The sequence below is a fragment of the Guillardia theta genome (assembly GCF_000315625.1).
Source record: "Guillardia theta CCMP2712 unplaced genomic scaffold GUITHscaffold_5, whole genome shotgun sequence".
Classification (NCBI taxonomy): Eukaryota; class Cryptophyceae; order Pyrenomonadales; family Geminigeraceae; genus Guillardia; species Guillardia theta.
Window position 1 is genome coordinate 964,626 of NW_005434669.1, and position 23,421 is coordinate 988,046.

The 23,421-nt window shown below is 54.4% G+C and overlaps 7 protein-coding genes across 7 annotated transcripts; 2 read left to right on the forward strand and 5 right to left on the reverse strand.

Moving 5' to 3' along the window:
- Positions 1–1,954: 1,954 nt before the first annotated feature.
- On the forward strand, positions 1,955–5,000 carry GUITHDRAFT_64205 (hypothetical protein; the record flags this gene model as incomplete). Its single annotated transcript, XM_005840739.1, has 11 exons — positions 1,955–2,212; positions 2,338–2,526; positions 2,581–2,694; positions 2,746–2,814; positions 2,890–3,042; positions 3,101–3,157; positions 3,231–3,314; positions 3,338–3,381; positions 3,747–3,903; positions 4,196–4,371; positions 4,490–5,000. 11 exons carry the CDS (start codon positions 1,955–1,957, stop codon positions 4,998–5,000), a joined length of 1,812 nt encoding a protein of 603 aa, XP_005840796.1.
- Positions 5,001–5,207: 207 nt separating this feature from the next.
- Positions 5,208–7,430, reverse strand: GUITHDRAFT_100786 (hypothetical protein; the record flags this gene model as incomplete). The annotated part of the gene is made up of 8 exons (XM_005840740.1): positions 5,208–5,259; positions 5,304–5,356; positions 5,403–5,553; positions 5,602–5,648; positions 5,842–5,910; positions 5,956–6,000; positions 6,052–6,099; positions 6,396–7,430. 8 exons carry the CDS (start codon positions 7,428–7,430, stop codon positions 5,208–5,210), a joined length of 1,500 nt encoding a protein of 499 aa, XP_005840797.1.
- A 1,885-nt stretch (positions 7,431–9,315) lies between these two features.
- GUITHDRAFT_100787 (hypothetical protein) lies at positions 9,316–10,317 on the forward strand (the record flags this gene model as incomplete). Its single annotated transcript, XM_005840741.1, has 6 exons — positions 9,316–9,396; positions 9,458–9,490; positions 9,736–9,798; positions 9,847–9,905; positions 10,024–10,084; positions 10,132–10,317. The coding sequence occupies 6 exons, from the start codon at positions 9,316–9,318 to the stop codon at positions 10,315–10,317; spliced, it is 483 nt and encodes a 160-aa protein (XP_005840798.1).
- Positions 10,318–10,509: 192 nt separating this feature from the next.
- Positions 10,510–12,782, reverse strand: GUITHDRAFT_84299 (hypothetical protein; the record flags this gene model as incomplete). Its single annotated transcript, XM_005840742.1, has 10 exons — positions 12,754–12,782; positions 12,198–12,292; positions 12,035–12,131; positions 11,877–11,986; positions 11,790–11,828; positions 11,488–11,592; positions 11,184–11,245; positions 11,072–11,131; positions 10,968–11,027; positions 10,510–10,671 (listed from the first exon to the last, which is right to left on the reverse strand). Exons 1-10 carry the CDS (start codon positions 12,765–12,767, stop codon positions 10,510–10,512), a joined length of 804 nt encoding a protein of 267 aa, XP_005840799.1. The 5' UTR covers positions 12,768–12,782.
- Positions 12,783–13,263: 481 nt separating this feature from the next.
- GUITHDRAFT_150303 (hypothetical protein) lies at positions 13,264–14,713 on the reverse strand. The gene is made up of 6 exons (XM_005840743.1): positions 14,481–14,713; positions 14,311–14,353; positions 14,015–14,135; positions 13,692–13,943; positions 13,471–13,644; positions 13,264–13,395 (listed from the first exon to the last, which is right to left on the reverse strand). The coding sequence occupies exons 2-6, from the start codon at positions 14,322–14,324 to the stop codon at positions 13,354–13,356; spliced, it is 603 nt and encodes a 200-aa protein (XP_005840800.1). The 5' UTR covers positions 14,325–14,353; positions 14,481–14,713; the 3' UTR covers positions 13,264–13,353.
- A 1,320-nt stretch (positions 14,714–16,033) lies between these two features.
- On the reverse strand, positions 16,034–17,845 carry GUITHDRAFT_150304 (hypothetical protein). The gene is made up of 10 exons (XM_005840744.1): positions 17,652–17,845; positions 17,374–17,480; positions 17,268–17,323; positions 16,972–17,137; positions 16,811–16,918; positions 16,670–16,750; positions 16,564–16,618; positions 16,477–16,517; positions 16,323–16,423; positions 16,034–16,261 (listed from the first exon to the last, which is right to left on the reverse strand). Exons 1-10 carry the CDS (start codon positions 17,809–17,811, stop codon positions 16,234–16,236), a joined length of 903 nt encoding a protein of 300 aa, XP_005840801.1. The 5' UTR covers positions 17,812–17,845; the 3' UTR covers positions 16,034–16,233.
- Positions 17,846–19,641: 1,796 nt separating this feature from the next.
- GUITHDRAFT_84309 (hypothetical protein) lies at positions 19,642–23,309 on the reverse strand. Its single transcript, XM_005840745.1, has 5 exons — positions 22,370–23,309; positions 21,799–22,183; positions 20,802–21,572; positions 19,999–20,636; positions 19,642–19,796 (listed from the first exon to the last, which is right to left on the reverse strand). The coding sequence occupies exons 1-5, from the start codon at positions 23,125–23,127 to the stop codon at positions 19,682–19,684; spliced, it is 2,667 nt and encodes an 888-aa protein (XP_005840802.1). The 5' UTR covers positions 23,128–23,309; the 3' UTR covers positions 19,642–19,681.
- Positions 23,310–23,421: the final 112 nt, after the last annotated feature.

Genomic DNA, 23,421 nt, shown 5'->3' on the forward strand with positions numbered 1-23,421 from the left:
TGTCTCTTCGAACATAAAGCTCCAAAGCGCCATCTATCATAAACCTCATCGCCCAGTTCGGGAGTCAACATCCACGCATCGTCCTCACGGTGGGACGGATTTCAAGTTGCCATGGCCGCATGGACTCCGAGGGCATGGCACCGTGTGGACCACCGTACTATTGCGGCTATCAGATGGCATGACCAGACCGTGAGCATAGGCGGGGCGGCGGGCGGAATACCCCTGGTCACGGTCACCCGGTTATCCTATCCTTCCGACCCCCCTGAGCCTATCCGATCTCTGAGTCAGTGCGTTGCTCCGATCCTCGGATCTCTCAGACGGTGCCACGGTGCCGCGTTACGGTTATTTTCCTCAGCCCACCCTAGTACCCTTCAAGTTCACCGGGCCGTATACTTCAGCCGCATACAGTCCATCATAAGTATGATAAAGTACGAGTCGATAGAGGCTGAACGGTGCGGCACTGAAGCCTCACTAGGCACCGTCCCCAGCCTGAGTCACTGGCCCGCCGCTGCCCCGCCGGCGGCCCGGCCCCGGCCGGGCGCGGGGTGACACGGTGGCACCGCACGGCCCGGTGTGACAGTGACCGTCACGCCGACCCCGGCCGCGCCGCGGCGCAGTGCCGCCGGCACTGCGGCAACGCCGGGCCGCGCCCACGCCGGCCCACGGTCACGCCACGGTCACGCCCGGGGCGCCGGGCACCGGTGACCGTCCGGCGTCGAGTACGGTCCCGGAGGCCCGGGCCCGATCAGGCCCGGGAGTCCGATCAGAGTCGCCGAGTCGGACCCCGGCCCACGGCTGGGCTGAACCGCGCACCGCGGCACCTGAGATCAGTCAGCAGCGCGGCGCCGTTCCCGTGACGGTGCCCGGCAATGCGGCCTGGCCCGGCCGGGCCGCCCGGGCCGGTGTCCAGTCGGCAGGCCGCCGCCGAAGGCGGCTCCGTCCGACAGGGCCCGGTACTACCGTATGAGTCACCGGTGGCGCAGAGTCCGAGCATGAGCGACTCCCCCCTTCCGCGGCTCCGGCGGGGTCCCCCGGCGATCGGACCATTCACCGTCCGTACTACGGTACGGTACGGTATGGCCGCGGGCACTCGGACAGCGGGCCGGGGCGGCGCGGCCGGGCCGCCGACGGTCCGACGGTGCCGGGACGGTGCCCGGGCCGGCCCCCCCGATATTTTCACGCTTTTACAAGTTTCTTTTTACTTTTTTTTCTGTCAGATCAAAGTACACCCTACCCCTGTTGTTTCACCATTGCTGGAGAGCACCCCTTGGCATTGAGCTGAACCCTACCCATTGTATTCTTTCATCACATGGACCCCAAATTTGGTTCATAAATGACCCGGTAGTTCTAGTTGGTTTCACTCAGAACCCGATTTACTCGTTTCCCACCCTTGTGATTTAGTACCCCGATAACTTACTACCCCTCTGCTAATCTTTGTCGTTGCGAATTCAAAATAGGTACCCCTACCCTATATAGACCTATCATTCCAAGTACCCTATATCAAGAGGATTTTTGTACCTACCCTATCAGAGTACCAATATTTATGCTTGAGAAGGGGGGTTAGTATAGTACCCCCACCCACCTTTGATCTGAGTTTCACCCAGACGAACCCAAATACACCGTTGGTCTTCCAACACGCCTCAATTTCCTTCGACTACCCTCGGTACCCACCCAACACGGACATTTATACCCCTTCTCAGAAGTACCCCCTCTGATTTTTTGCTACCCCCTTTTCATCTTACTTTTCATAGGAAAAATACCTTCAGTACCGACATTTCCTTCAGACTACCCTTCCCCTTTCAAGGGTGTACCTCCCATTACCCCTACTCGCTCTGACCCCACCCCGTGTCTAGCGAAGGCCTTCCCGTCTCATTCATTCTTCCCCGCCGCCATGCAGCGGCCAGCGACGGGGATCGTCCATGTTGGAAGCAAAGAGAACGCGAATCGCAACATCATGACGAATCAGTGTTCATCCAGACCCCTCTCGGCTCCCTCCTTCAACTCACTGAACTCCAATGACTCACCCTACATAGAACACACGAAGAAGGACTCGCGAGGTGTCTTGGTAACCAAGCGATATCTCAAGGGAGGGTTGCTGGGGAAAGGAGGCTTTGCAAAGTGTTTTAAGATCACAGACGTTGAAACAAACCAGGACTGGGCTTGCAAGGTCGTGCAGAAGTCTTCCTTAACAAAGCACAGGCATAAAGTGAAGGTACGTTTCATTTTCTGAATTCGAAAACTATCCCTCAATGGTGCTAGCTTGTTTTGAATTGTCTTGCTACCACATGTGTTGAAGGGCATCGGGGACATTTCTGGCTGACATTGCCTTTGCTTCAGTTGCAAACGGAGATTAAGATTCACAAGTCGTTGAGCCACAAGCATGTGGTGAGATTCGAAGACGTGTTTGAGGATAAGGAGAATGTGTACATCATCATGGAGCTCTGCACAAATCAAACCATGCTCGAGTTCGTGAAGCGTAAGAAGCGCCTCACCGAATCGGAGACCCGTCGTTATATGCTTCAGATGGTGATGCGTTCTTCCATTCCATACTTGCTGTCTAATACCAGACTTGCCCAACAGCTCGATGGAGTACGTTATCTTCACCAGAACAAAGTAATACACCGAGACCTCAAGTTGGGAAACCTGTTCCTCAACCATGGCGATGATGTCAAGATAGGAGATTTCGGACTTGCGGTGAGTTGTACATCAAATTGCCGTTGGGCGTGTTTTTGAAACGATTTTCAGTGCAAGCTTCAGTTTGATGGGGAGCGAAAGAGAACACTGTGTGGAACACCGAACTACATTGCTCCCGAGGTAAATCACTCGCTCTCTTGCAAAAATTTAGTGCTTTCCATCCTCTTCTCCACTCACTCCTCTGCCCCTCAAAAGGTTCTGGATGGCAAGAATGGGCACAGTTATGAAGTTGACACTTGGAGCATCGGAGTAGTCATGTATACCTGCCTGGTTGGCAAACCTCCTTTCGAGACTGCGGATGTCAAGTCCACCTATAAGTTGATCAAGGCCAACACCTACACGTTCCCGGTTCGCACCCTCCTCCTCCCTCCTCTGCGAACTCCTGACATGACTTCCGACTTTCCAGGACCGGCTCCTTGTCTCCGACGCTGCCAAGAGCCTCGTCCGCAGGATCTTGAAATCTGTGAGCTAACCTCTCTTTTGGCTTCCCCTCCCTCCTGCCTCCATGGTCTTTCTCTTGCTCACTTGTCGTACAGGAGCCGGAGCTGAGACCGTCTATCGATGACGTAAGTGCTGCAATGCAAGGAAAATTCTGTATCCTCACTTTCTCGACAGATCTTGTGCGATGAGTGGTTCCAGGGAGAAGGTCTTGGATTGCTCTCCAAGGCTCCGAGCCTGCAGTCAGGTGTCCAGTCCATTGGTAGGAGGGAGGAGAGGCGCCTCCTGCGTCTTTGTTCACGTTGTCACAGGGTCCTTCATTCCCCCGTCACTGACTTCCGCCATTAGCATGCTTTCGTCCGAGTCCCACAGGTTCGGACCTGCCACTTCGTGTCTAACTCTTCCTTTGCTGACCCTCCCCTCCCTCCTGCAGGCTGCCACTCCACCCCATCTCAGCTGACAACACTGATTCCACTGCTCCCCACAAAAAGTTCTCCGACTACACGAGCAGGTTTGACCTCTGCGAGCCCTCCCCCTCCCGTCGGCTGATGCAATCGTTTCTCCTTCAGGAACGGCTCTGAAAACCATTACACACACGATCGCCACCTATCGAGCCAGGAGCCCATCCGACCCGCGCCCATCCCCTCCCTTGGGTCTGCCGTCATTCCTCGAGCTTCTACCGCCATGGACACCAAGTCACGAGCAGGTACGGGAAAGGAAAGGCGAGGCTGGGCTGGGGCTGGGCAGAGCAGCTGGAGGGCAGCTGACGGGGTTTGGCAGGGCTGACTTCCACGTTCGACGCGAGGCCCTCGAGCGCTACTCTCTCCGGTGGGGACTTGACCCCGACCAAGAGGCTCACGAAGCAGATTGAGACTCTAGACATCCGGCGTACTTCCCCCCAGAAGTCTAGCACGGCTATTGGTATGCTCCTCCCTCCCCTGCTCCTCCTGCAGACCCTTGGCTCCTCTCTCGGGACTTGGTCTTGACTCGATCAGCAGATGCTCTCTCTTCCAAGATCCCCCCGCCCAACTTCTCTTCCACTCCTCCGGATCTCGAGGACCAGGCGGCTCTCTCTATCATGCACAACAACATCAAGCAGGCGTTCAATGTCCAGCAGGCCGCAGGCAAGCTTGACGTCCCAAGCTCAACCGACATGCCGCTGCCGAGCGTGTGGGTCAGCCGTTGGGTTGACTACTCCAAGAAGTATGGCCTTGGTTACAAGCTCTCCAATGGGTGCAGGTACTTGATTCTACTCTCACTCACTCTTGCCTTTGACGCCCTTCCCTTCGTCTCTTGCACGCCCTCCCCCTGCTTCCTGCTCCCTTCCTCTCAACATCTGACGTTCCTGTTCTTTCAGTGGTGTCTTCTTCAACGATGCTACGAAGATGCTTCTCGCCCTTGACGGAGAGAACGTTGACTACATCGAGAGAATGCGCAGGGAGGATGGGGTCAAGTATGACATCCGCAAGCCCACAAAGCTCAAGGGACACCCGGCCGATCTCACCAAGAAGGTGACGCTGATGGAGCACTTTAAGAACTACCTGGATGAGACCCACCCCAACCGCGACTCTCCTCTCCACCACCCAGTCGAGAGCAGGGAGGAGGAGCTGGCAAGGGACGGGGTGTACGTGCGCAAATGGATGCGGACGAGGCACTCGATCATCTTCCGGCTGAGCAACAACAACTTCCAAGTCAACTTCTTCGACGACACGGAGGTGGTGCTGTGGGCTGACAGGCCGTGGGTGACGTACAAGGGGAAGAACAAGTTCCGCAACACTTACAACATTTCCGACGTGGTGGTCTACCAGGAGATGTCTAAGAGGATCAAGTACGTGAAGGACATCTTGAGCCAGCTTGTAGCTGCATGATGATAGCCGTTGCTCACAAGAGATTGTGGTCCTCGCTGGCGAGGATTGTTTCCCTTGTACCATTATTCTAGTGTACTTACCCCTGAATGAAATTCTGTGACAAGAAAGCGAGCTGAACGCGGCGTTGTGAGTGATGGAGTAGTGAGAAATGTTGTCGTGTATTGACAGGGGCGGAGGAACAAAAAGGTACAAGTTCTCCACTCTGGCTCAATGTGAAATGGCCAGGAGCTGCTCCCTGGCCTCCTGGGCGCGATGGGCGCTGGGAGAGACGTAAGAGGAGGAGCAAGTTCAAGCCTTTCCCACCTGCAGGCCAGCGGGGTCATGAATTCCATCTCGTAGACGCATCGGCTGGGCTCCTGTCAGGAGGTCAGGAAAAGGCAGGAGGAGGAGCGAAAGGTTCACCTGGACCGAAACGAGGAACTCGTCTTCCCCACAGATCATCGACACCTGCTCCAAGATGTCAGCGCTCCTGGCAGGTGGGAGAGCCTGCTGTTCCTTCATTGATCGAGCTGGACCGTTCCAGCATCCTCCGCCGTTGGTGTAGTGCATGACCCTGCCGCGCCTAAGTCACATGCAGCTGGGGAATCGAAGAGAAACTAACGAGTTGTGCCCGTTCTCGTGCGTCCAATGGCTCCACGTTCCAAGATTCTTCAACAAGGCCGTGAGATGGAGGAGGGTATGTTGGGGCAGAAGTGGGGGGAGTGGGGGGGAGACAGAGGGAGAGAGGGAGAGAGGAGGGGAGGGAGGAAGGGAGAAGGAGAGGGAAGGAGGGAGAGAGACAGAGGGAGGGCAAGGCAAAGGGAGGGAGGAGGGAGGGAGGAGGGGGAAATGGAGCGCGGACCTGTTCGGATCCACCATCCTTCTGCTTCGCATGGCGGAACATGCAGATCTCATACGTGTACTGTTGGACCTTTGCAACGAATTACGGAGAGCGTTGTAACACGACCACTCTTACCTGCTGCTCGTAGCACTTGTCGTAGAGGGCCATGAAAGCCATATCCTGCAGTTTGAGTGTCAGGAGGTGCGATGGGAGTCATGAGCCTTCTCGTACTGGTCCGAAGTCATACTCCAGGACTTTGACTGCAAGCTCTGACTCGGACTGTAACGGAGCGAGTCAGTAGACAAATCGGCAGGTCGGCAGCAGGAGGAATGCAAGGGAGAGGGGGGAGGGGAGGGAGGGGGGAGGGAGGGAGGGAGGGAGGGAGGGAGGGAGGGAGGGAGGGAGAGAGGGAGAGAGGGAGGGAGGAGGGTAGGATCAGGGCTCCTTGCCTCGTGTTTTCGCTTCTCCTCTTCCAAGGGTCTCATCTCTTCCTCGAGCTTTTCGAGTGCCAGCTGACACGCTCATGTCATTCAACGTCGACAGGGCACTGACAACTCTCAAAATCGCGCAGTCACCTCAGCCTCTGTCTTGGGCCTCTCCTCAGGAGGTTTGTATTCTTCCTCAGGGGGTCTGTACTCGTCCTCTGAAGGTTTCTCTTCATCTGTGTGATCATTGTCATACGAATACCAATCGTCCACATGTGTGTTTGGGTCGGGATTGCCTGTAGGGGACGGCCGTTTGTCAACGTGTTTGCCACTGTAATAAGGATCTTCGTATCCTTTACCTTCTTGAACGACCTGTTGCGTCTCCCCCAAGTCGTCCACAGCCTGCGGTGCCATTGGAGGCACTTCCGGTGATCCGAACTCGTCGCCGGATGACTTGATCTCCTCGCCGCTGGGAACTTGGTTCGCCATCTCCGCCTGCTGTGCCGCCAGCTCCTCCGCTCGCTTCTGCTCTTCCTCCGCTCGCTTCTTCTCCTCGGCCTCTCTCGCTTCTTGCTCTTGTCGGAGGCGTTCTTCAGTCTCTTCCGAGATCTTCTTATTCAGCTCGTCCCTCTGAGCTTGGAAACCGTCGAGCTTCTGCGACACCTCTTGGATCAGATTCCCCAGCTCATCTCGTCGCTTGAACACTGCTTCCCTGAAGGCATGGGCTCTTGCTACGTAGTCAGAGCGCTTGGCAACGCCCTGTTCATGCAGCTGGATGCTCCTCATAAGGATGTTCCTCTGCTCTGCCCCTTCTTCCTGGCATCTGTTGACGCAGGTCACGATACCGGCATGCTCATCAGATCCATCGCAGCAATCGCAAACGCCGTCATTCACACGGGAGGAGAAGAGGAGCTTTGCTTTCCATCCCTTGTTCGCGCACCAGAACACACCGTTGGAGCATGCCGCTGTCCCCGGCTCGTCACTGCCGTCGTTACAGTCGCAGAATTCATCGTTGACCTTGTCGATGCTGATGGTAGAGCTGCCGTCCTTGCAGGTGAACATGTCCTTCTTCGCGTACAGGTGAGCATCCTCGGGCTGAACGCCTCTCATCTCCTCACTCTGAACACTCATGGCCACCAGCGCCAGCATGCTGACCATAGCCAGCGCCCTCCCCGCCCCCGCCATCGAAGCTTCCCTCTCTACTACCCTACCCCTCTGAGCCCACAAATCTCCACCCCACCCTGGATCTGTCTATCCCCTCAGGAACCTCCCACCTTCAAATGACCCCACCCCACCCTTCAAACTTCTCTTCTTTGACCCGGTGCATCCTCCAAACACCCCCATGAGAACCTTTTTATACCTGGCATTCAACACCCCAATGACCCCCTCAATTCTAAACCCACCCCTCACTTATTACCACCCCTTCAAATAGTACCCCCACCCATCCACATCAACGATTTGAGTGAAATATTACTTCACTTGTAACACGTGGAACGGTGACCACATCCCCACTAACCCGGTGACATCTTACATATCGGTGATAACTTGAGTAACCGGCAACACTGAGTCATAACCGTGAGTTCGGCCGGGCGGCGGGGTCCGGACTCAGCCTGCCAAGCAAGTTTAGGAACCGGCGGCTGCCCGGCCGCGGCCGGATCGGCCCAGTGACCCGGCGGGCCGGGCGGGCCCGGGCCCCCTTCGGCGGCGCGGCCCAGTGACCACCGGGTCCGAACGGTCACCGGCGGACTCCGACTTTACCTATACCGTTACATACCGTTATCCCAACGGTCCATGCAGTTGAGCGCTACGACGTCGGGGAGGGAAGAAGCGCCATGGGCGGCAGGGATCGCAGCGTCTCCCTCCCCCTCCCTCTCCAAGATGCCTCTCCAGCCTGGCTCCACTCCCCCCCCTGCCGCCTTCAGCTCTTCCAAGCCTCTGTCCAACGCTGGCTCCAGACCTCCCTCGATCCCCTCCAGGACCCCTTCGCAGGGCTCTAAGGCACCTTCACAAGCCTCCCCCGCCCCGTCACGGGAGGGACAGCTGTCCTCCCGATCATTCCAAGTCCCGCCGCCTCCATCGTCAAACTCGAACCATAGAGCTCCATCGAACCCTCCTCCTCGCCCTCCCTCCCTCCCCCCGTCTCGTCCTCCTTCACACTCCAATGATCCACAGCCATCTCCGCACAACTCAGCAAGGAATGACCAGCTTTACACAAGACGCTCATCAGGAAGTATGCAGCAGGCTCACCAGGAGCCAGCAGGCGATGCAGCGTCTGTGGCAGGATCAACAGCACGGTCAAACGCTTCAGGCGCACGATCGGCTGGATCAGGAAGGAAAGGAGCAGAGAATGGTTCTTCCTTGCAAGACAGGCGGCACGTTGATCTTTCCCTCCAGCTCCCCTCCCCAGCTCGTTCAGTGCGGTCCAACAATGGCGAAGAAGCAAGATCGCAGGGCTCCTTTCGGTCCGCCGCTTCCAACCATGTGGATCGCCCCAGCCCCTCGTCGTCGCAGCGACGGCAGCCGACGACGCCGCTGTCAGTGGACATGACGAGGGGAGACGAGCCCCAGGAAGCACAGGAAAGGAGGGAGGGGAGCAACAGAGAGGGAAGCAACAAGTCAGGCACCCCCTTGCAGCAAAGCGCGAGGTCGCAGATGGGGTTTGACAGGGAAGAGCGGCCGTTGACCAACTCATCAAAGTAGGATCATTGATCCTCCTCCTCCTCCTCCTCCCTGCTGAAATTTTCCTTCTCCTCCTCCTCCTCCTCCTCCTCCTCCTCCTCCTCCTCCCTGCTGAAATTTTCTTGCCAGGTTGTCAGATCGCTCTCAAAGGACGTTTGACATGTTGAGCACCGCAAGATCCAACGCGCTCGAAGATGTGCCGGAGCCCAACAGAAGGTTCGATGCTATCCTCACCCTAGCTCGTCCACTCCACCTCCCTTACTCTCTCCCTCCCTGTCTTGCCTCCTTCCTGCTTTCCTCTTCCTTTTCACTCGCTCCCTCCTTTCCTGCCTAGATCACAGCTGAACTCTTACTGAATGATCCTGTCGTCCATCTCAGAACTCTGCGTCGAATGTTCGAGGACAAGAGCGAGTACAAGAATGAATACGAGTACCTCTACGGGCTAGAAGCTGCTCCCTCCTACTGGCAGCCTGTCAGTCCTTCCCTGCTCTACTTGTACCTCCTTGACTACTCGCTGACTTCTCTGCAAATAGGAAGCCGGCACGAAGTATACGCTCTTTCACAAGGTAGGTTGGGTGAGAGTTTGAAAGGGAGAGAGGGGCAGGGAGGAAGAGAAAAGTAAAGGTTGCGGAGTGGAAAGAAAAGACAAAGGCGGGTGGGGGGGGAGGGAGGGAGGGAGGGAGAGAGAAACGGAGAGAGGGAGACGGAGAAAGAGGGAGAGAGAGAGGACGAGGACGAGGAAGAAGGGTGGGAGGACGGCAGGAGGAGCTGGGTTGAGTGTTCAACAAGGTGGAGCATGACATGTCGCTAGGGCTTCTACCGACGGGAAGTGAGGGGTCAGGACAAGGAGAGGTTGCAGTTCATTGCCAAAAAGGTCCTCGGCTGCCTCCTCAAATGATTCCCTGATGTTATTTGCGGGCAGGCGGAGAGATCCGAAGCTCGATCGTCTCCTCGACGAGAAGCTCTGACGGAGCGGACCAAGTGAACACTGCTCCTGCTGTCCTGCTCCTGTTTCCCCTGCCCTGCTCCGTCTACTCCTCGGCTGCTGCTCCTACCTTCCCCCTCCTCCTTGACCTCGTGCATGACGCTTGCCTTGCAGACATCACTTTCTCAAAGAAGAGCCGACTCTCAAGACTGAGGGCAGGAAGCACTTTGTGCAGGTACGCACTCCTCATGCTCTGTCTCTCAGCATGAGATGGTTGAGCAGGCGTGCAACGTCATCATCGCTGGCCCGGAGAGCATCGTGCCCAAGGGCCCTGACATGCATCGTCCTCGCATGCAGACGCTGCTGCGGGAAGGTCTGCAAGCAGAGAGGAAGGAGACGGTCAAGGATCTGTTCACGCACATGTTCGGCTACACGGTCAACGACTTGAAAACTTCCAGTGGGGACTAGCAGACGGGCAGTGATGTTTCCTTTGCTTTCTGACAGCCATTTCTCTCTCCCACCTTCTTTTTTCAAGAATGATGAAACAAATTCCTTTGATACGCTCATCAAGTCCGATGGCCGAGGAGCATCCTTGACAAGCTTCCCCGGGGGTTATACACGTCAAATCTTGACCGAGAGCTTGTCACTCGCTGGCAGCCGTCAGTCGGCTGTCTTGGGCTTCTTGGAGCACGGAGGAACCCCAGCTGCTTCCCTCGCTTTGAAGATGTAGTCCGCGATGTCGGCAACTCCCACCATGTTCTTCACTTGCGCGAAGACCGTCGGGCCATCCCCTCGCATCTTCTTTGCATCGCGATCCATAACCTGATCAAGGTTGAGCGCACAAAAGTTTCTCTCTCTTCCCCCTCTGATCCCTTTTTGTCAACAACCTTGTCACCTCCCTCTTGCCGTCCCTTCCTACTTGACCCACTGAACTCCATTCACAATCTTTCCCCATCCCATCGCAACGCTCTCTTCCTCTTCCGCACTACCTAGCCTTTGCGTTTACCTAGTCTCTGCACTACCTAGTCTACGCAGCTTTAGCAGAGGAGCCTTCCTCCTCCTTCTTCCTCCACCTCGACCTGTTCCGTCCTTCCACCTCAACTGCCGTAACGTCATACCTTGAGATCAGCACCAACAGCCTCTGCAAGGTCTGTCTTGTTGATGACGAGCAAGTCGGACTGCCCAAGTCAGCAGCAACCTCTAGTCTTCCCTCCTCAAGTACCTGCGTCACTCCGGGCCCTCCCTTCCTTGGCACCTTGTCACCTCCGGCCACGTCGACAACCTGCAGGGTGAAAGCGTTAGCGCAAAAGCATGCTCCTGTTCGCGGTCCTCACGTAGATGGTGAAGTCACTTAGCTCCCTGCTGAAGTTGGCGGCCAAGTTGTCTCCTCCTGACTCTGATTGCAAGTCAGTAAGCAGGATCTTGGGAACGAGAAGGAAACAAGGGAGAGGGGGAACGACAACGAAAGAGAGGGAGAGAGCGAGAGGGAGAGATGGAGAGGAGCTGAGCGATCCGTGGAGGATGAAAGAGCAGGAAAAAGAGAGAGGGGAATGAGCGGATGAAAGAAGGGTTGGATAAGTACGAAGGTAGGGAAGGAGGAAGGGAAGGAGGAAGGGAGAATAGAAAACTTGGACAGACCGAGGAACAGAAGGTCAGGATGGAACTTTGCTGACAGCTCCTCAAGCTTCACCATGTTTCCTGAGATATCCTCCCGGATGGCCGCATGGGGGCAGCCTCCCGTCTCTACATCATCCATCGTCAACTCGATATTATGACCAGATGGAGGAGGAGGAGAACGACAAGGAGGAGGAGGAGGAGGAGGAGGAGGAGGAGGAGGAGGAGGAGGAGGAGGAGGAGGAGGAGGAGGAGGAGGAGGAGGAGGAGGAGGAGGAGGAGGAGGAGGAGGAGGAGGAGGAGGAGGAGGAGGTATATGCAGAAACCTAGAAACGAGATTCTCTCGGCTTCCAACGCCTCGTTCCCTGCACACTTGTCACACCTGCTACCTCCCACGTTCAACAAGCCCTCACTCGTCAAGAATTCACAGTCTTCCTTGGTGAAGATGTCGTTGGTCACAACAGCAAGGCTGTACTTATCCCTCAGGTGGCGGCAGAGGGACAACACAAGAGCCGTCTTCCCGCTATCCAACACGTCAGAGCACTCGTCTCCTCCTCCTCGCTCCCACTACCTGCCAACTGGCCCACCGATACCAACAGTGAAGGCTCTTTCCTCCCAGTCTCGCCCTTGGTTGGGTTTGATCGGCTTCTCCCGATCCTCGAAGGTCCCTGCGACGAGACTGAGTTGCCATCGCCTCCTTGACAAGCTTCTGCTCCAGCGTCTCCTCAACTTACCAGGGTTGTCCAGGTGCTCGTGCGTGTGCCCATGTTCATGTCCATGACCGTGCTCGTGCCCGTGCTCGTGTCCGTGTCCGTTCAGGTTCTCGTTGCTGTCAGGCCATCAGGTCGCACAGACGTCTAGCTAAGGTAGAGGACTTCTCAAAGGACATCAGTTGCTCAGTGCAGGACCATAAGCTACACCGTAAACGTCCTACCTGACTAAATTTCTTTCTAAGATCTTCCATTTCCTGATCTTCAACACGGAAATCAACAGCATTCCTCTATTTCTTTCACTCCCGACGTCTTCATCATCAATGCCTCTGAGATAAACCTGATTTCCCCAGGTCGACTCTCAGTGTCTTTCTACCAAGAAAGCAACACCCTTCTCATCGCTCCGCTTGTCCCTCATGCCTCCTTCCTGTCCCTGTCCCTGTCCCTGTCCCTGTCCCTGTCCCTGTCCCTGTCCCTGTCCCTGTCCCTGTCCCTGTCCCTGTCTTCTTCTCCCTCTCTGTCTCTGTCTCTGTCTCTGTCTCTGTCTCTGCCTCTGCCCCTCCCCTCCCGCTCTTCTCACCTGCCGCCAGCCATGGTTGGATCCTCTCTGTAAAAGGGCGGAACTGGGGGACAAACAATTTCCGACGATCCTCACATTGAGGGTGGGGTAGAAACAGTTCAGATAGGGGGTGGGTAGTAGAAGGAACAAACAGCAAAGGCATGCAAGAATCGAGTGAACGCGTCATAGAGACGTGGTGAAGATGCACAGAGCAGAAGGGCGACATGTTGAGTGAGTATACCAACAAAGTGTTGACAGGCCAAGATGGCATTCTTGCAGAGAGGATCATAATGAAGCAGCAAGAGATATTGAGCTGCGAGAAGAAGTGCCTCCAAGGGAGATTCACAAACCTCCCAAGGGGTATTTGGAACAACCTAGAAACCGCGCATTTCTCAATATTGATGTACAACTTTGATTTGTTTTCAGAGATTCGCAGTACTTCAGTGGCAGATCTTTTTTGGGTGCCTGAAGGCATGCTGGAGCGATCTGTATTGCCGGTGTCGCATGTTTTCGCTTCAAACACACACGTATAAAACCAGTGGCCATTATACATTTCGTTCGTTACATGAAAACAAGATGCGCTCAAACAGATTGTATATTAATTGTGAGATGAGAACCAATTTAGCAGCAGCCCTTCTTAGTAACCTCTGAACCCTTACCGACCTGATCACATTTCAGCTAAACACTCAAGAAACCAGCACGTGCATTGCAAAAGCTGAATGAAAAGACATATCTCACCTGAATCGAGGCAGATCCCTCCTTGCCAGCAGGAGCCTGAGCCATCCTAGCTTTGATTTCAGCCGCCATCGTGATGAAAGCTTGTTCGACGTTGGTTGAGTCCTTGGCAGACGTCTCCAAGAATGGAATTCCCAACGAGTCCGCATACTCCTTGGCAACGCTGGTGTCCACGGCCTAGCGGGGGATCATGAGAAGAAGCGTGTCAGACAGAACAAACTCACCCTCTTGCTGGCAAGGTCACTCTTGTTGCCTACAAGCATCTTGTTCACTTTGTCGTTGGCATATCGATCAATCTCATTCATCCACTGCTTGACATTGTTGAAAGATTCCTGATCTGTCACATCGTACACAACGATGATTCCGTGGGCTCCTCTGTAATACGACGAGGTGATGGTCCTGAAACGCTCTTGCCCTGCAGTGTCCCAAATCTGAAGCTTCACAGTCTTTCCATCCAACTCGAGCGTACGAATTTTCTTTTAAGCCATAATTGAATCACAGAGAAAAATGTCAGTTCGGAGAAGGAAATCCACAATTTCACACTCACGAAATCCACACCGATCGTGCTGATGTAGCTCTCAGTGTACGTGTCATCGGCGAAACGAAGCAACAAACAGGATTTGCCAACTCCAGAGTCTCCAATAAGCAAGAGCTTGAACAAGTAATCGCTATACAAAAACATCGTTAGCCTCCAAAAGGGTTTGGTTCTTTGGGAAAACAAAATGACACTCAAGCGAAGAGACAGGGTGAGAGAAACAGAGTACATGAAAGAAAATCAAGCAAAAAATTACGTCACACAGTTTCAGCAAGTTGATAATGGCTCAAATCATCAAGAAGACTTACTATTCCGAGGACATTTTGACGGTTTCTCAACTTTGTTGCAGTACTGAAAAATATTGATCAGAAGACCACATAGCAAGCGAAGTTCAATTTCATCAAATTATAATGAGAGAAGAAAGAAGTTCAAGTGTAGAAGAATTGAGTTCACAATTCATCGCAATGAGGATTCCAACCTTTCTTTGTCGAAGGACCTCCCGTGTTGCACAGAACAAACTAACCCCAAGTTTGCTTCAGTTGATCTCTCCTAGTGACAAACAGGACGCACTTGCAGAGTGCAAGCTGACTTATGCCCTGTTTCCTCAACTGATTGGCGCCTTTCTGGCAATGATATGTCTCCTTTCACTCTCTTCCTTTCTTCTCAAGAGCGACAAGTGCTTCGTGAGCAGAGGAGGGACAACTTCTGTTTGAGCTGAAGGGTGGTAGGGGTTCGTTCCCCTCGGTTCGAGGGGTAGAGGTGCTGTGGTGGTGGGTCATCATGGGGTGGTACGAAAAATGACCGGTAGTATTATTCATGACACCCGTAATATTCTGAGTAAATAAAGCAATATATACACGGTAGGGTGTATGACCCCTACCATCGTTCCTGGTAGTTTTCTGGTCAAGGTGGGTGAAGGTGATGGGTTTTTGAATTAGTTTCCCTTGTGGAGTGAGGAGAATTCCTCCACGGCATGGTAGGGTTGGTCTTATTCCGAGGGGGTAGATATTCATGTATGGTATTCAAAAGGGGGTGGGGGTATGAAGAAGGATAGAACAGGTAGGAGGGTTATATGTTCAATGGGGTACTTTTAGTAGTTTTGTCGGGGTCTTGTCATGGTGGGTACTAGAACTTTTCCATACCCCCTGTGGTAGTTGACCAATTCGAAGGGTCAGAGAAAATGGTAGGGGTACCAGAAGTTGGGGTAGTCACGCATTTGGAGAAGGGATGGTGCACTGCATGACACGTACGGGGTTCTGCTGTTGTATCAGCGTAAAAGAGTGGGTGGGGGTTATTCATGACCGGTGATGATAAGCCTTTTTGATAAGGAAAATGACGGTAGGGGTTCATTGAAGCACCCTACCACTGTGTGAATCATCCAGGGTGTCCTGGTGGGGTGTCCCCACCCACCAACGACCTCCTCACCAAGTTTTCAATTCTCTGATGGCCACCCCACAATTTGTAGTCATGAATGGGGGTAGAGGGAGGAGTTGCAGAAGGAAGTTTGAAATTCACATACCGAAGTTCTGCAAAAGTTTGGATGCTGCAAAATCTTCGGGCCGTGACCGTACTCGGAGTCCGGGCCGGCTCACATAGACGGTCACCGGGTCACCGAGCCGGGAGTCACTGCGAATCGGTGCACGGTGATCATCATCACTGGCATCATGCCGACGGTGCCGGGGGCATGCCGACGGTGCCGGGGGCATGCCGACGGTGCCGGGGGCATGCCGCCGGCCCGGGCCGTGACTCAGCCGGCCCGGGAGCTGAGTGCCAGCCGGGCTCGGGAGGCCGCGGCCGCTGCCCCGAGTCGGAGGCCCAGGCTTCCGAATCCGGCGTCGGAGCATCCGATATCCGGGCGGGCCAATCAGATGGCATGATCGGGCGGCAACATTCCACCGTTTACCGTGAGGTACTAGGCTGAACTTGGCGGCACTGATGATAGGCCGCGGCTCCCGGTCGGACAAGCGGCGGCCGGTACGGTCAGTGTCCGAGACACCGTGACAGTTAAAGCTGTTCTGTAACCAACTTTGTTTGATGGCATTTAATCATTCTTCGATTCCTCTAGACATCACAGTCTTTACATGCCGCCCAGTGCCAAACTTGCCGCCGCTCCCCGCAACGGCAGTGAGCTTAGCAATGATTTCCCTCGGGCACTGATTCGCCCATCATGAAACTAACTGGGCCGGGCCTTGCTCTCTCCAAGTCCATTGATATCATTTTCCGCCCATGTCTCAATTCTTTTTCATCTCATCTTTCATCCTGCAAAGAAGTCAACTCTGCGGCAGGCTGCTATTCAACGACAGGACATATGTTGACTCACTTCTGAAGTTCGGCATCTAGTTCTAGACTCGAGCTTGACAAAGACTTGGGAGCAGAGGAGCCTCCGATGGCACCCTTAAGAGCAGCAAGGTCGTCCTCCACCTGATCAAGGCAACAATAAGACGCCTCATTTCCAAAGAGGAGGAGAAACTGACCTTAGAGCTCGACTCCAAGGCCTTGAAGCGGCGCTCCATGCCTGCAGAGCCGAATGAGTGTCTGCTCAACCAATCAGCATTCCTCACTTGAATCGCCGGACAGCTCTCTTGCAACTTCAGCCTCCGCTTCCATCCTCTCCACCTGACAGGTACTGTAAGCAAAGAGCAGAAAACATAACACAGCACAAGTCACCTTGTCCTGCATCCTATTGAACGCCTCCAGGGCACCAGCGCTGGAAGACCTTGACATCATGTCATTGATCTTAGTTGAAACCTGCGACGGGATCATCGACCAGACAAAACACCTCTTCAACAGTGAAGAGATGAGGTTTACCTTGGCAGTCTGAGCACGAGCTTTGAGCTGATCTTTCTTGGCCTTTGCCTCGCTAATCTTCTGCTCGAGCTGCTGCATCTGATTGAAAAGATTCTGCACTGCAACCGTCTGCAAAGTATACAGCATGAATGGAGGATACTGCTATCACACTACACCATTACCTGAGTCTCGAGCTGTGCTCTGAGAGAGTTAGATGTTTCCTCCTGCTGATTCTTGCGCTCCAATGCAGCTCTTGCAGCATCTTCGTCCCCCTTTTCAAGCGCCAACTTTGCACGCTTCAGCCATTCCTCAACCAACTGGTCGGCCTGCTGCTTCTGCTTTTCCAGCCTGGGGAACGAAAATAAGATTTCATGTATAATCAGGTGGCATTCATTAGAATCAGCTGGACTGCCGTAGGGAAACGAAGGAAGAATAAATAGATGATGAAAGGGTATACGAAGGAAAGAGGAGTATACACCTTTTTGTGTTTGCTGCAACTTCAGCATAGGTCTGTCTGAATTCAATCAACTCTTTCTGCCACATTCATCAGGTTCACTTCTAGGAAGGATATCAGATCGGATGACCTGCATGTCCTCAACAATCTGATTGAGCATCTTCTCAGGGTCCTCTGCCTTGTTAAGAAACTCGTTGACATTGGCCTTAAAGAGTCTGACGAAACGGTCGCCAATGCCTGATGATCGAGCGTAAGTACGAAACGCTTTTCAGGATTGCGAAGAAGGTAGAACAATTTTCAACATTTCAAAAACATCAACTCATAAGGGATAAAGATGAGGTATGGACAAGAAAAGCATGTGCTCACAAAGACAAAACAACCAAAAAAAACTCTACAATGTGAACATACCCATGTTGAGAGCGCACGCTCCATCACGGCGTCGAGAACCCGGAACTGGCAGGGCAGCAGGAGGAGACCTCAGGGTGATAGATGAAGGAGAACCAGAAGCTGAGTGGAGAGGAGTGGGGAGCAGGGAAGAGAAGGCGGCGGCTCCTTCCACCGCCGCCATCACCACAAACACTTTACGCAGCATTACGCGCTTCAGTAACCTTAGGGATATCACCCCTATTTGTTTCACCCCCACCCTGATTATTCCATCTTATCACCCACCTTTGCTATATCATAGACCCCCCTAGCTTTTCAAGTACCCCCACAATTGACGTGCTATCGTTCTGGAACCCCCTGACCACCCATATGGGGATGCCACCCTGTATCATGACCGTGTACCCCACAACAATACCCCACCTATCCCCTGTAGGCATGGCTATACTTTGCAACAAAGACCACAACCCTACCCACTGTTTTCTCTTCTTCTATGTTGTAGTTGACAGCTAGAAGGTAGTACCCCATCAAAACAGCATTGATGGCTCTACACCCCACCCCTTAAAATTGTTTGTGTTCAAGACCCTACCCTCAGAGTCTAGCAATGTACCCTACCTCGTAACAATTTTCGTTCTTTTTCAGCATTTCAATTTTCAACCACATTTTCAGCTATTTATCTCAAATATATTCATTGCATCGCTTATTTTTCGAATTTTACATTGATGCAATTTTGAAATCTATTCATTTTCATCGGATTGGAGAAAGATTTGAATTCATTTTCATAGAATCTTCAAATGTAATACAATGCATTCAAACAGAATGAATTCAGCCGTCCTTTATAAGTAGGGACACATTGTAACCGAGCCGTTACAATGTTGCACGCTGCCCGGTGGCCCGGTGGCCCGGCCGGCCCGGCCCTTCCATTTGAGTGATCACACTTCCAGAGGCGGGCTCGACAAGTCATCGAAAGTTCTGTGATTTTTTTTTGAGCTACACGTGCAACTGCACGTGCGGGGTGGGGGGCAGGGAATAAGAGGAGTGGGGGGGGATTGGTGGCGCTTGTCTTTTGGTGAGTGCCATGCGGGCGGGCGATGATGATGCTGTGATGGAGGTGAAGAGGTGCTGATGATGGAGCATGTGTCTGTCTCTTCCTCCTTCCCCCATCCTCACCCTCTCTGTTCCTCCTCTCCTCTCTCCATCACTCGTCGGATCCATCGTCCTCCCGCACCTGCCGTGTCCGAGAGGCGTGCATGTTGCCTGCCAGTCCTGTTTGTGTGTACTCGTCTCGTGTCCTTCGCCCGTGCTTCTCTAACGAGGATCCCGCAGGTTAAACCCTTAGACTGCATTAACTTAATGTACAGCATTCCTCCAGTGATGATGCCAATCCCCCGCCCCCCCGGGTGGTTTCTATCGGTGTCTGTAGCGAGCGATGCCGCTCCTCGGAGTGGTCATGGCGAGCTGCAGCCTCGGTGATTTGGAGAGATAGCGGAGGAGGAATGCTCTTTGACCCCGAGAGAGGCTCGGTAGGGGGTTCGACTCCCCCAGGGTTGTGCGAGTTGAGAGGGGCAGTGGGACATGCTAAGGCTGATGTTGGTGATGTTGTGGAGGGTTCTGCAACATGTTGATGTTGATGATGTTGATGTTGTTGATGCTGATTCTGTAACATGTTGAAGTATCTTGTAGTCCTGCTGCACAAGTGCGTACTTGTCACCGTGGCCTTTCCTGATCTGCTGTGTTATAAGCACAGGTGAAACAGGGTTCGTTTCGAAATCCCCTCTCACTTGCCAAACTTGTGGAATACTGGTATCGTAGGATCTTGACCGCTGGATTAATCCCCTTGTAAGGAAGCCATTTGACATGTGGATAAGTAGTGCAACACCTCTCGTGGTTGAGCGTTCTGTTCCCTCGTCCAAATCCTTCCCTCACAGCTTCCCATCTCTATCGCTTCATGAAATGAAAGCACGGGAACTTTCATGAGCATGTAGAGCACAACAAATAAATTCACATCGGCATCGTTGGTTTCCTTTTGCTTTCATATCACAAAAGCACAGCTTCTTCTACATGCTGATGTCCCGCTCGCTGGCGTTTGCTTCCAACCTCCTCTTGATGGATCGGAGAGCAGCAAGGTTGAACCCAGTGCTGTCACACCGTTGCTGCAGCGATCTCTTTGTGCTGTAAACAGTTGTCAGTCTGACGTAGCTCATTCCTCTTCCCATCACCCTTCTATTCTCCATTCCTATCGCCCTATCTCCCTATCGCCCATTCCTGTCGTCTCTTCCTGTCGACCCTTCCTATTCTCCGTTCTCGTTCCTTTCCATAGTCCCTTCCTCACCCTCATCCTCTCAGATTTCCCATCTTGCTCATGCGGTCTCACCTTGAGCGTAGCGAGCGGAGCAGAGGTAGCGCGCTGCCAGTAGTCGTCAGCCTGCCATGGTGGATCTTGACCACGAAGAGCACGATGCGGGAGAGCAGCTCGGCTTCAGCTGTCAGCGACTCTGCCATGATCTTGTCGATCCTCTCCAGCAGCGCCAGCACGTAGTCGAACGACAGTTGCATCAGCGCCGGCTCGAGCTCGCTGCTCCTGATCTGCTTCACTGCCTGCCGGAAGTACGCGTTGGGCGACAGGCCCAGCAGCATAGCGGCCTGGATGGCCGTTGGCTTCTCAGGGAACTGCGCACAGAGGTCGAGGGCCTCGGTGATCCTGTCCGCAGCATCCAGTACCTGCTTCGTCTGCTTGGCGACTGCAGCGGAGTCCTCGCCCGCCAGGACGGACTCTCCAGCAGCAGGAGCAGCCTCCTGCTCGTTGGCGTCGAGGAGGTCGTCGAGCTCCTTCTGCCTCTCCTCCTCTAGGTAGATGTGCTCCTCCGTCCTCCTCCATATTCTGACCGACCGATCGTGCGAGCCCGAGGCGAGGATGTCGCCTCTCGGGCTCATGGCCAGGCACCAGATCTCTGCGAAGTGAGCCTTGATGGTCGTGATGAGTTGGAACTTGTCCGCGTCCCAGAATTTGATCTGCAGGAAGGATGAGACGGAGGAGGAAGGAGGGGGGAGGAACAAGAAAGGCAGGAGAGGAAGCAGCAAGTGCAGCAGGAGGAGAGCAAGTGCGTGGACGGGGCGAGAGATAGTCCATGGAAGGGTGAGGAAGTGAAAGGAAAGCAGAAAAAGACCGAGTATAACCTGCTTGTCTTTTCCCGCGCTGAAGAAGTAGTGGGTGCGAGGGACGAACTTGACGGCCATCACGTTGTCTCTGTGCGCGAGCATCGACTTGTGACAGTCACCGAAGTCGAGGCCCCAGATCTTGACGTTCTTGTCCGCCGAGCCAGAGACGAGGAGGGTGCTGTCCGAGGAGATGTCAAGAGAGAGGACTGGGAGCCGGTGGCCGTAGAGGGAGAGGAAGAACTTCATGCTGTCTGCGTAGAAGACTTTGATCGTCGTGTCTAGGAGGGAGGCCGTTAGGAACTTGGAGTCGGGGCTGTAGGAGACAGCAAGGATGTCGTCCTCCATCGTCACGGCCTTGTTTACCGCCGCCCCCAGTCGCGCTGGCTTGTCCTCCTCCTTCACGCTGCCGAACGTCCAGAACTTGAGCTCCTTGTCTGCTCCTGCTGTCACAAAGGTCTTCCCGTCAGGATGGAGGTGAAGCGCCCAGAGGGCCCCAGCATGCGCCGCGATGCTCTCAACGATCTCCGCGGCAGCGATGTCCAGGATGTGCAGCTCCCCCTCCTTCGTTCCCACCAGCAGGTACTTGTCCCCCGGAGCGAAGCAGCAGCAGATGCCGTATCCTACCTCCCCGACTGTCCTGAAGCACTTGCCGCTCCCCAGGTTCCATACCTTGGCCTCCCCTCCGGCGCAGCTCGCTACCGAGAGTTCATCCCCGCTGATGGCGACGGCGCGGACGTCTGAGCGATGACCTGGGATGGTCAAGCTCGAGAGCTTCTTGGAGTCTGGCAGCTCCTTGCTGGCATTCACCTGTTGCAACTTCAAAACTTCCTCAAGACACCTTTCCTGCTGATGCTCCTCCTTGCTCCCAGCTTCCCTCCCTTTCCTTCTACTTCTCCCTTCTCCTTCCCGTCCCCTCCCCCTGTCACCCCTCTCCTAACTCCTCTCTACGTTACCCCCTTCCCTTCCCTTTCGTCTGCAACTCCCCCTTCTGCATCACTCCTCCTCCCAGTCTCACCTCCCACACTTCCACCGCGTTGTTGGTCAGGCAGGTCAAGATCTTAATCCTCTCCTGGGCCTCGCCCTTGCGCGTCGACACCATCCCCATAGCTGAGCGGATCTTGTTCGAGGTTGAGAAGAAGGAGATCGGTTGGAACAGATCCACAGCAGAAGGATGGTCAGAACCCGCACCGTCTTGATGACCCCTCTCCTCCTTCCCCTCCTCCTCCTCGTCTCCCCCTCCCTCCGCTGCCTTCTGCTTCTGCCGCTTCTGCCGGCGCTTCATCTTCCTCACTGCATCCTCGTGCGAGCGGATCCGAAAGATCTGAACGTTCTTGTCCACCGTCTGGCACAAGAGGAACCTGCCATCACCGCAGAAGGAAAGCTTCCCGACACGCGATCGACTGCAACAACAACACCATCACTTTCCTCCTCCTCCTCTCCTCCTTCTCAACTCTGTTCTTCTGATCACTCGATGACTACCCTACTTCCTCCCCTTCCAACTTCCTCCCTCCAGCACGCCACTCCCCCCCGCCCCCCCCGCCCCCCCCCTCCCTCCCTCCTCCCCCTCCCCCTCCGACAGAACCCACCTTGTCCGGATCAAACTTCCCACGAAAGAGATGTTCTCATCCTGCTGCATCTCGACTCCCGATCGCGTCATCGCGCTCTGAGCTTGAAGCTCCCACACTCGTAGCTCACCGTCTGCTCCCCCCGACACCATCCTCCTCCCATGCACGTCCACCGCCGTAGACCAGACTTCACTCCGGTGTCCCGTCAGCGTCTGCACACAGCACTGCTGATCGAGCTCCCAGACCTTGATCAGGGCGTCCTTGGACGAGCTGACTAGCTTGCCTGACCCCTCCCCGGCGAGGAAGTGAAGGCTCGTCACTGCGTCCTTGTGACCTCTCAACTTGTACAACCCGCTCTCTGCTACAACATCCCACACGATTATGTCTGTGTCTTGCGAGCCGGAAGCTAGCAAGGTTCCTTCCGCGTTGAAGGAGAGGCACAGGACGGCTGAGCGATGCCCGTCCAGTGACATCTGGAGAGAGGACGAGACCCTCGCCCAGACTTTCACCTTCCCATCCTGATGGCCGGAGCATATCAGTCTTGCCTGCTCGTCCTTGGCCAGGCAAGTGATCTCAGAGTTTGTCTCGTTGTTGTCCTCCTTGAAGGTTGAGATTGGAGTAGAGGTCCGAAGGTTCCAGATAACCAGAGAGTCCAAGTTAGCCGTCAGCACAAGGTTCCCCGAGTCATCCACCCACAGGGCATCCGCACAGCCGGCAGATGCGATCACTCCAAGGGTTGAGTTGTCAAGCAGGGAGTATCGCTGATACGCCTTGACCATCTCTCCTCAGTGTGCTCGTTGGCTGTTTCCACTGTTCCAACCTACTTTCGATCTTGACGCCTTCAAACAGCAGCACTATCTCAGCAATGATTGTTCCATACCTCTACTCTCCTCTCCTCTCCTCTCCTCTCCACTCCTCTCCTCTTCTTCGCTTCTTCTCTTCGCTCCTTCACTCGCTCGTTCAGTTATGTCCTGCCATGGAGGGCACGTGCAGTTCGCCCGATCAATAACCGTTACAATTCTTCAAATACGGTTACAATTGATTTCTCGTTACATACGTTATCGTGTTTCCAC

What these genes read in the sequence shown, in the direction of transcription:
- GUITHDRAFT_150303 (XM_005840743.1), bottom strand. An exon ending in GCACGATCGGTGTGGATTTC is followed by an intron (nt 13,944 to 14,014) that starts GTGAGTGTGAAA and finishes ATGGCTTAAAAG; the next exon opens with AAAATTCGTACGCTCGAGTT. An exon ending in AGGGATCTGCCTCGATTCAG is followed by an intron (nt 13,396 to 13,470) that starts GTGAGATATGTC and finishes AAATGTGATCAG; the next exon opens with GTCGGTAAGGGTTCAGAGGT.
- GUITHDRAFT_150304 (XM_005840744.1), bottom strand. Translation starts at nt 17,811, where the DNA reads ATGGCGGCGGTGGAAGGAGCCGCCGCCTTCTCTTCCCTGCTCCCCACT. An exon ending in TCAATAGGATGCAGGACAAG is followed by an intron (nt 16,619 to 16,669) that starts GTGACTTGTGCT and finishes AGTACCTGTCAG; the next exon opens with GTGGAGAGGATGGAAGCGGA. An exon ending in CTAGATGCCGAACTTCAGAA is followed by an intron (nt 16,262 to 16,322) that starts GTGAGTCAACAT and finishes ACTTCTTTGCAG; the next exon opens with GATGAAAGATGAGATGAAAA.
- GUITHDRAFT_84309 (XM_005840745.1), bottom strand. Translation starts at nt 23,127, where the DNA reads ATGGTCAAGGCGTATCAGCGATACTCCCTGCTTGACAACTCAACCCTT. An exon ending in GGAAGTTTGATCCGGACAAG is followed by an intron (nt 22,184 to 22,369) that starts GTGGGTTCTGTC and finishes TTGTTGTTGCAG; the next exon opens with TCGATCGCGTGTCGGGAAGC. An exon ending in CTCCGCTCGCTACGCTCAAG is followed by an intron (nt 19,797 to 19,998) that starts GTGAGACCGCAT and finishes AACTGTTTACAG; the next exon opens with CACAAAGAGATCGCTGCAGC.